Consider the following 9,624-nt stretch of genomic DNA (forward strand, 5'->3'; position numbering starts at 1 on the left):
GCCCCGCGCCCTGCGCCCCGCGCCCAGATAGTCATCGTGGGATGGCATCTCGCAAATATTTATATTCCTCAACGCCACGGCAGCCCGCGTCCACATTAGACGCTCTAATCCTGCCACTTTAAATAGATGAATTAATAAAGCAAACGAGCGGCTAATAAGCTGACTGTCCTGCCTTTTTGAGGCGGGGGAAGGACTCGAAAGTGCGCCAAATTTGTTTGCAGTGGATCAAGGCGAGCCGCCTCTGCTTCACTTTCTTTATCTTAATTCCGACTTGAAAAGATATAATTATCTAGTTTGAACAGAGCTGCTATCAAATCCTTCTTTGGGCCGGGAAGGGGGGCGTTGGAGTGGATTGCGGCTCTCTGAGCCGCTCCGTGCAGCCGGAGATAGCGCGTAATGAAGATGTGGAGGCCTGAGATACAAAGGGCATTAACCTCATTAGCATGAAACCTTTTCTTCTTACCATTGTGGGACCCTTTCAGCCGCCTAATCCCCCCTATTTTCAAAGCTTGGTTTGTAATAAAGCTTTTAGTTTTTTTTTTTTCAAAGCTAATAGTATTCTCTGATGATTTTATTGCTGTTACACTACATAGGACGTTTACCAAAAAAGAAAAAAAGAAAAAAAATCTTGGTCACCCTCTCCCTTTTCTTGTACTTAAAAAAAGTACATAGTTTCTGCAGAAATAAGCCTTTTATTAAGATGGGGATTTTTTTTTTTTTTCTGGAAAGGCCAGTTGGAATTTCGACATGGCTGTGCTCCGTGTTTGAGGCATTCTCCATTTGGGGGAATGAGTGGAAGGAAAAGGTAACTTGTTTAAAAGGGAAGAGGTTCTGTGGTTCTGTAGCGGCGACTGCAGCGCACTCGGGACAGCCATCCGACAGGGAGGTCTCTCTGTCAAAGCAGCTGGAAAGCCAACTTCAGTTTCCAGGATACCCAGGAGAGCACCTGTCCCTTTGAGAAGAAAGCCTGGAACTCTCCCGGCAGCTTGCTTCCCCCCAGCATCGTCCTGCAGGCAAGTGTCCCCCAAAATAACGTACACCTTCCTAGGGCAGCCTGCGTGAAAACGTGCCATGGCCAGCCAGGGTTCTCCAGAGGAACCGAGACTGAGGAAAAAAGGAGAGACAGGCAGAGATAAAGAAGAAAGAAAAAAGAGAGAGAGAGAGAGAGGGAGAGAAACCAAGAATGAATTCTACTTTAGAAGAGAAGAGGGGAAGGAAAAAAAAAAAGAAAGAAAGAAAAATTTCCATAGTGCCCTATAGTCCCCACACGTGCACGGAATGTCTAATCTTAACTTTTCAAGGCAGGGTGTTAACAAAGCTTGTATTTTTGCCCTGCATTGTAACTTGGCCTTATCACAGTGTAAAGGGTGGGGAGATTGTCCTAAATTATGTCCAGGCGGCCCCCCTGGATCCGTGGATTAAGAGATTAAAGGAGACCACTGGGCAAGGCCTCCTCTTTCCCCTTCATATTCCTGGTATGATAATTGCTTAAACTGATTTGCACTTTCACAAAAGCTCGCAGGACGCTTTGTAGCTCGAACAGAACAGACGAGGTTTCTCTATCAATGGAAATAAAACTGATTAATGCAGCCTATCAGGATAAGAAGCAAATGAAGCATGCAAAAACAACCTCGTACCCCCAGAAGGGGGAAGGAGGAGGGGAAAAAAAGCTAAGTTTCCTCCAAGACTGGTTACAACTTTTTCTTTAAGGTTAAAATTAAGAGTTGAAGGTTTCTCGGAAAGCTTGCCTTATAAGGCTGCTGAGGGCCTTGTGCTTGCCCTCAGACTGGGTCCCGACAGGAAGGAAGGAAGGAAGCAAGCAAGCAAGCTCTGGAGGGGGAGAGGAAGGAAGAAGGAAGGAAGGAAGGGGGGAGGGGGGAGGCAGGGAGAGAGGGAAGGAAGGAAGGGAAGGAAAGAAAAAACTGGTGGCGGGGGGAGGAGCCTGTACTTCTGGGTTTGAAGTCAGCAGCACAGTTTAAAAGTCTTAGGATTCGGATTCCGCTAAGTGTTTCCTCCAATCCTAGGGGAATATTCTTCAATGCTTAACTATGTGCCCAGATTAAAACAACAACAACAACTAGAAATTAAGAGAAGTAAGCATTTTTTAACCTGAAATTCAAACTAAACTCCCTCAGGGAGCCTTGCAATGGCCAAGGTCTTCTGCAGGACTTAAGTTTTCCTAATCCTCTCCCTTTTCCACGCTCATCTCTCTTTAAAATGCCCAAGAATCCATCCGTCTGGCCCTTTTGTGGGTGAGGAGCCTGGGTCTCTTGAGCCTCCTTGGAGAAGGACCACACTCAAATTATAGATACTTAAAAAAAAAAAAAAAACTCACTTCAGTTTCTCAAAACGACTACTCTGAGGGCATATTGATAAATCTTTATTGACAAAATATTGACATTGACATACTTCTTGGAAGTATATAGTGTGTTAGAATTCTAACAAATTAACACAAAACACAAAAATATTTACATTCTGGTATAGAAGACATTAAGGAAGCGTTTGTCACTCTCTTTAGTAAGTCTATGATCTTGGAATAGAAACTCAGTGCTTGAAAACTTGCCGCCATGTCCTTGGCCACACTTAACATCCTCCCCGCTAACTACAGTCCTTTAGTTTTTGCGACAGATAGATTTAAAGTTTGGGAATGGCCTTTACAGCGAATGGTTGAATTTGGCCAACCTCTCCAACCACCAAAAGGAGTTTACTTCGGGGTTTTAAGCCTTCGGGATGTTAGGAAAGGGAATGTTCAAGAAATAGAATTAATTTAGGGTTGTTTTTTTGTTTTTTGTTTTTCCCAGCACAAGTCCTGACTCCTCTTGTGGGCACCCTCCCCCACCACCCCCAGCCCCCCATCCTGCTCCCCATTTCTCCGTAAGAGGACCACTATCGCGGAGCCTACTTCATTTACCTTTCACAATCACTTTGACATCAGAAGGTATCAAGAAGTGTTTACAGACTGCACATTTCTCGAAAAAAAAATCAAAATAAAAAGCACACAGAACCTGTCTTTCAAAGGAAAAGAAAATTACAATTCATTTTCTGTCTTTAGACACCATTCGCCCAACAACTGCAACATGCAATTTAAGTTTTTGAACAGGTGTGGGTTGGGGCTAGATACGGAATTTCGATTGCTAGTATTACTAATTATTTTTTAAAGATTGGTGGGGGGGAGACTCTGCGAAGTGCAAAAGAAAAAGTCCTGTGCCTGGTTGGGGTTTTCTTTTACCATCATTATTATTACCATTATTATTTAAAAAAAAAATCAGGACTGCGATAAATGGAATACCTGCCAATCATCTTGTCTCGCTGGGCTGGCGTTGACTGACAGCTTCCCTTGTTCAGAGCGCCTTCCACGGTGCCACATTTGGATCTCTCTCCCTCTCCCTCTCTTTCTCTGTCTCACTCTCTTTCTCTCTCTCGCTCTCTCTTTCTCAGCTGCCTCTTTAGACAAGGGGTGCCTGTTGATCAAGTAGCCTGCGTCCTCTGCCATCTCCGTGCAGCCTGGGATCAGGACCCCGCGCCCTCGCTGCCCAAAGTCCGCGAAGCGCCGACACTCTCTGACTCCCTCTTCCTCTTCTCGGTGACTGTGTGTGTATGTGTGTGTGTGTGCGGTTTGTTTTTGTTTTGTAGCTTGTTTTTGTTTTTCTTCTACCCCTCCTCTCCCTGTCTGTTTTGCTCCGTGGTGTCCGTTTCTGTGGGGTTCGGTTTGTGTTTTTAATCGTCTGAGGTCACGTCTATTTCCTCGGGACTCGCCTGCTTGGTGGCAATTCTCCACCGGTTAATATGGTGCGTCCCTTTTTTCTTTTGTTGCGAATCTGAGCCTTCTTCCTCCAGCTTCTGTCTTTTGAACTTCGTCCTTCGGTTCTGAAACCATACTTTTACCTGTGGACAAGAGGCGGATGGGGCGTGTTAGTCCCTCCACAGCGCCCTCCTATTGCTTCCTCCTCCAGGCGGTGCCTTCGAGAGAGCCCAGTCCCCCAGTGGCACAGCAAAAGGGCTGGGCTCCCCCAGGCCTCCCTTCTTGGGGCCGAGCTCCTAGTGCTGTCAGCTAGGAAGCCTGGCTCCCTACCCTTCTGGGCCCTGGTGGGGTGTTTCCCCCAGACCAAGTGGCCCAGAGGGCACAGTGCCCCTGCCCCGCCTGGCCCTGGAAGGGACAGCCACCTCCTGCTGAGAGCAAAAGCCTTGCAAACCCTGGAAAACCACTACAACAATCATAAGTAAAGTAAAATAAAAAGAGACAAGTCCCTGACTCCCTCTACCTCGTCAGTGCAGGGGAGACCTTACTGCCGTCGGCTGCGGCAGCTTTCTGGTGCAAGGCCCAATGTGCTTTCTATTTTGTCTGTTTCCGCAGCCTTGCCTAAATATAGCGCCTCCTCTGCCAGGCCTCGGCCCTGGGTAGGCAGTCAGGATCTGCCTGAGCTTCCTCTTCCTCACCCAGGACTCCTGCAGGTGAGGAGTTGGGGGGCGGAGGAGTACTGGAGGAAACCTGCGGGATGGTTGGATGCCTAGGCCTGGGGACCAGCCCACCTGTACCTTTCCAGCTGGGAAATGAAGCTCAAAAGTGAAAGCTTCTGAAAGAACCGCAGGATAAAGAGGAAGTGAGAGAGAAACTAAGAAAGAGGAAAGAAGAGTGAAGCTCCCTTCCTTCCCTCCTGCGGACCAGCCCCAGGACCCACCAGGCCCAGGCTCACACGCTGGTCACACCATTTCCCATCAGAGCTGGACTGGAGGCCTCATCTCCCCAGAGCAGCTGCTAGAGGTCCAGGGAGCAATGATGTGGGGCTGGGCTGCCACCCCCATCATCCTCTGGGGGTGCTGGGCAGTGGGTCCCCATTCAGCCACCATAGGAGACACCAACACTGTCCCAGCTTCTCCGCAGTGCTGTACAGTGAGGGAAATGCGGGTGACAGCACCTCCCCTGTCCCCAGGCCTGTCCCTTCCTGAAAGCAGCAGCCCAGGCCCCTGAAGCCCTCCCCACTCCCTCCTTTTCTAAGGCCGGCCCAGGTCCCGGCTTGCTCTCCCCAATGCCCCAGTCCCCCAAAGTGCCCCATGAAAAAGCCGAGCTGGAACAAGGCTGAGTTTAATTTGCTTTGAGTTTGCTAATTGAGGGGGAGGACGGTTCATTTCTCCCCGGCGCTCGCCCAAGGCGCGCGTCGGTGCGCTCGGGGCTTGACACGCACACAAAGACTCCAGGCAGCGTGGGCAGCGAGGCGGACAAAGACCACCGCGGCCTCCGCTATCCAGGAGAAATCAGCCGGGCCGCGCCTTGTGTCGGGCCCCCGCACCAACCCGCGAGGCCCTCTTCGGTTTTGTCCAGGGGGGACGTTTTAAAACAAAAGCCTCGACCTCTTTGCGCCTCCCAGAAAAAGTGTTACAACTTAATCTGCCCCAAAACGTTACTGTTCGCTGGGAACTTTGACCCCGCCCTGTAGCTCTGCGTACAGTAGCGCCTACTGTAGCCCTAAGCCCCCTCCCCGACCCCAGCAAGCCGGAGCCAGACCCGCCTCCAGAGCCCCGCTGCGCCGCAGGGGTCTGTCCCCGGTGGCAGCCCTTCCCTGGAGCCTTCCAGCTCTGTTTTGCTGATTTAGGGACACACCTAGGATGTCAGGCCTCTCAGCCTTCTGATTCTCTGATCCCCTCAAGGGAAGTAACTAGAGCCGTCGGTGTGAACCTTGGGTCTGCCATGGCACAGAACTCCAGTTTAACCCACTCCCAGACATCTCCACTCGAGCCTCGAGCATCCAACACCTTGTCCCTCACCCTTCTGTGCTCTCCTTCTCCAGGCACCCAGCCCCGAGTCCCCAGACTCTAACCAAAAGCACACAGGTGTCTTAACGGGGAACTCTAGGTCATGCCCAGCCGGACAAGAGGGAGCTACTCAGCCGGTCTCCCAGAGCCTAGGGTGGGTGGGCTCCTACAATCCCTTGCTGGAACCCAAGGAAGCCAACTACCTCAAAACTGATTCATTCTGAACCCAAGCGTGGAACCAGCTCCCGGGCTCTTTGCCAAAGGCCCTCTCAGAGCTCCGCACTTGCGTGCCGCCTGCACGGGGCCAGAGATGGGACCGCGGGGTGCACGCAGTCCTCACCTGAGTTTCTGTGAGGCTGAGGCTGTGCGCCAGCTGCTTCCTCTCGGCGCCCACCACGTAGTGGTTCTTCTCAAAGGCGTGTTCCAGCCTCAGAAGCTGGGATGGGGAAAAGGCGGTTCGGATCCGCTTCGGCTTTCGGGCCAACGCGTTGTGCAAAAGGAAGCTCTCTGGGCTTGTGTCGTTCCCTGCCAGGGACATAGCAGAAGTCCCGTTAGAGGAGACCGCTCTGGCCGGCGGGGCCGCGCGCTTCTCCCGAGCCGGGCTGGCGGGGCTCATCGTTCATGGCCTTCGCGCTGCCTGTGCGGTTGGGCCCGTGGGAACGCGGGGCCCTCCGGAGGTGGGCGAAGAGGACGCCCACCCAGCTGTCCGCCCGGGAACACGGAGCCCGTACCCGTGCAGAACCCACCCAGACGCTGCCCGGGTGGGACAAGTCCCCAAGCTTCTGACCTCGGCGGGCTTCGCAGCCGCCCTGCACCCAAGGGCCTCACCACCCCCTCGCCCGGGCCCCCGGGGCAGAGGGGCAGCAGAGCCAGGCCCCGGGATTGGCACCCAAGATCCAGAGAAACTTTCTCTTTTTTTCTGACCTCAGGGAACGGGAACATTAACCCCCGGGCTGGAGAGGCGGCGGGCCGCTCTGCAGACTTTTCTCGGGAACTTCATTTTGTATTAAGTCTCTTCCCCTCCGGGAAAGTACAGAGTCTGGGCGTGTGGTTGCGGCCCGGCCGGGGTCGAAATTTCGCCGCCGGGTGCCCAGGGTTTCCGCAGCCACTGCCTCCCGAGGACGCGGCTTCCGCACTGCCCCGCTCCAGAGAACTAGAAGACGGGAACGAAAGGATCGAAACCCAGGGGCTGCCGAGTTGCGGGCGCCCTGTTGGGCTGTGCGCGGGCCCAGAAGATCCCGGCTACTTCGGGCCTGGTGGGGGCACCAAGGGCGTAGCTGACAGAGAATGAGGAAAGGAGCCATAAACTTTGTGAGCAAAGCCAGGATAGTTTCGGGTTCACTCAGGAGGGTGGGAAATCGATTCACTAAAAACCCAAACAAAGAAAAACAAACCGAGTGTTTAGGAGAGAATGGAGGTAAATCCGGTCCCAGAATTAGGATGAAAGGCTGTTTTTGTTTTGTTTTGTTTGTAATTGGGGAGGGTGGAGGTATCTACCGGATTTTAGGTCCTGATAGGAACGCAAAGGGTTAATGAATGGACAAGCCGCTGAGTATTGATCGGCTGTCGAGGGAGGTAGGTCTTTTCCCCCAAGCTCCGACCACTAAACTAATTACTCGTCCCCTTTTCTGGATTTTTAACTTTCTTCCTACCCCCACTCAGAAAAAAAAGCAAACACATTTTTTTTTTTTTTAATGGCAAGGGAAAACACTTAGATCTTTTCGTCCAGCCCGTCTCCCGATAGGGTTCATTTCTTTTAAAACAAAAACAAAAACAAAAACAAAAACAAAAACCAGACAGAACCTGCCTTCCCGCCGCGAACACTCTGCCCGCATTTGAGCAGGTCTTAGCGAGCGTGCGGAGCCTTGGAGGTTACTACCCGCGAGGGTTCCAGGCCCCTCCCCAGGCCTCCAAAAAAAGGGAAAACAAGCCCCTAGGCTACGCTCTGGGGACGCGAGGGTCTCCTCGCCGCCCGAAGAGGGTCGGAAACTGAGAAGTCGCGGGGCTAGGCTTGAAGGGACGAAGAGTGGGTGGCGAACAGGGTCTTATGCAAAGGCGAACCTGGTGGCCTGGCCGTGGCCCCTCGGAGCTAGGGCGACCAGGGCACCGCGGAGGAGACGGAGAGCCTGGGTACCCCGCGGGCTCCGGGACTCCTTGGCGGCTGGCGCTCAGAGAAGGCTGTCCCAGCCTGTCTCCACCCAGCCTTCGGGGACAACTTCTCCCTTTGCGTCCCTCTTTAAGGGGTCCAGCGGCCCCAGACCAGCCCCCAAAGCGGCCGCAGCTTCAAAGACTGGGGACCAGCACCATGCCCGGCCCCTCGCCGCCCAGTTTCCGAACGGGACTCGCGGGCCCGCGAGCTGGAGGAACCTCCTCCCAGGCCTTGCCAAGCGCCCACCCGGCACGCAGGCCGAGGGCAGTGCGGGACGCGGCGCGCTGCAGCCCCGCGACGTGGCACGTACCTTGGAAGCGGTGGCCCAGATATCGGTAGCGGTGGATGAGCCAGGGGTAGAAGGTGGACGGGTCCCGCTGCTGCGAGGCGAAGAGGGGGTGTGGCGAGTGCGAGGAGGGCAGGGGGTGGGCGGCCAGGGCGTGCGGCGGCGGCACCGGGTGCACGGGCACCGCGGGGTTGGGCGGGTGCGAGACCGCCTCGGCGAACACCAAGTCCGGGTTGGAGTAGACGCCCCTGCCGGCGGCGGCGGCAGCGGCGGCCGAGTGGAAGCCGTTGAGGAACGGGTTTATGGGGCTGGAGTTGGCGTAGCTGAGCGCCGCGGGACGGATGGGGTCCTCAGAGCGCGAGGCGGGCAGGGGACTGTCCTTGGCCACCAGCGACTCGATGGTGAAGCAGCGCTTGGGCGCCGGCTGGAACATGCTGCGCCGAGGAGCGGGCGCCCGAGGCTCCCGGCTCCCGGCGACCGCGGCACGCTGCCTCCGCCGCCCGCAGCCCGCGGCGAGGACGGACGAGAATTGGGGACTTGTTTGTTTGGGGTGGGGGTGGGGGGAGGAAAGGAAGAAAGAAAGGAAAGGAAAAGGAAAGGAGGGGGGAGGGGGGAGGGAGAGACAACGCCGAGGATCCCGAGAATCTTGCACCAAACGCGCCCAACCTGGAGAGAGGGGGAAAAATCCTTCCAGAAGAATTTGCAGGCTTGGATTGGGGTTTTTTTTTTTTTTTTTTTTTTTTTTTTTTTCTTTTTTTTTTTTTTTTTTTTTTTTTTTTTTTTTTTTTTTTTTTTTTTTTTTTTTTTTTTTTTGGCGAGATGGCGTGGGGGGATCGGAGTTAGAGGCGGGGGGGGGGGAGTTTCTCGGGGGAGGCAAAAAAAAAGTTTTCTCTCCTCTGCAAAAGGCGGGCAGGGCGCCCTAAGTCCAAGGACAATCCATGGAAGTGTTCGCTTCTTCACAAGTTGTGCAAACGATTTGTTAGTTCATGAGCCTAATTAGTGCGGGGATCACATAAACAGCTTCCTCCGAAGCCTGGTAAATGGCTTGATGATTGGTCGCTATTACTCGCCCTGAGGTGGAAGGGGGGAGACTCTTTAAAGTGCGTCAGAGGGAGGCGAGCGCCTGGGAACCCGGAGGCCTGGATCCCGGCCGAGTGTGGAACGGAGTCGGCGCCGCGGCCTCGGCCGAGCCTCCTGTGCCCGCCGGGCCGCTGGCCTCGCCGCGCCTTCGCCCCGCGCTCCTAGCTCCCTCGCTCCCGCGTCGCCCGCCGCGGCTTCTCCTCCTCCTCTTTCGCCTCCTCCTCTTCCTTCGGCCTCCTTTCCTCCTCCTTCTCCTCCTCCTCCTCTTCTTCCTCCTCCTCTTCCTCCTCCTCCTCCTCTTCCTCCTTCTTCTCCTCCTCCTCTTCTTCTTCCTCCTCCTCTTTCCCCACCTCCTCCC

At 54.2% G+C, this 9,624-nt stretch overlaps 1 protein-coding gene across 2 annotated transcripts; it reads right to left on the reverse strand.

Moving 5' to 3' along the window:
* Nucleotides 1-2,368: 2,368 nt before the first annotated feature.
* On the reverse strand, nt 2,369-9,248 carry EMX2 (empty spiracles homeobox 2). 2 transcript variants are annotated; one of them, XM_004751849.2, is made up of 3 exons: nt 8,211-9,248; nt 6,092-6,276; nt 2,369-3,885 (listed from the first exon to the last, which is right to left on the reverse strand). In XM_004751849.2, the coding sequence occupies exons 1-3, from the start codon at nt 8,617-8,619 to the stop codon at nt 3,718-3,720; spliced, it is 762 nt and encodes a 253-aa protein (XP_004751906.1). In that variant the 5' UTR covers nt 8,620-9,248; the 3' UTR covers nt 2,369-3,717. The 2 variants fall into 2 exon arrangements, with proteins under 2 accessions (XP_004751906.1, XP_004751907.1); XM_004751850.3 differs by lacking the exon at nt 6,092-6,276 and having other exon boundaries at nt 3,782-3,885.
* Between the last annotated feature and the right edge of the window lie 376 nt (nt 9,249-9,624).

This window comes from Mustela putorius, unplaced genomic scaffold, assembly GCF_011764305.1.
Source record: "Mustela putorius furo isolate JIRA1106 unplaced genomic scaffold, ASM1176430v1.1 tig00003909_pilon_pilon_pilon, whole genome shotgun sequence".
In the NCBI taxonomy this organism is placed as follows: Eukaryota; Metazoa; Chordata; class Mammalia; order Carnivora; family Mustelidae; genus Mustela; species Mustela putorius.

Bases quoted from the DNA above. Each gene is read 5' to 3' on its own strand.
- EMX2 (XM_004751849.2), bottom strand. From the start codon at position 8,619: ATGTTCCAGCCGGCGCCCAAGCGCTGCTTCACCATCGAGTCGCTGGTG. The intron at 6,277-8,210 runs GTACGTGCCACG...TGTCCCTGGCAG, and splicing joins TCTGGGCCACCGCTTCCAAG to GGAACGACACAAGCCCAGAG. The intron at 3,886-6,091 runs GTGAGGACTGCG...TCTTGTCCACAG, and splicing joins TCAGCCTCACAGAAACTCAG to GTAAAAGTATGGTTTCAGAA.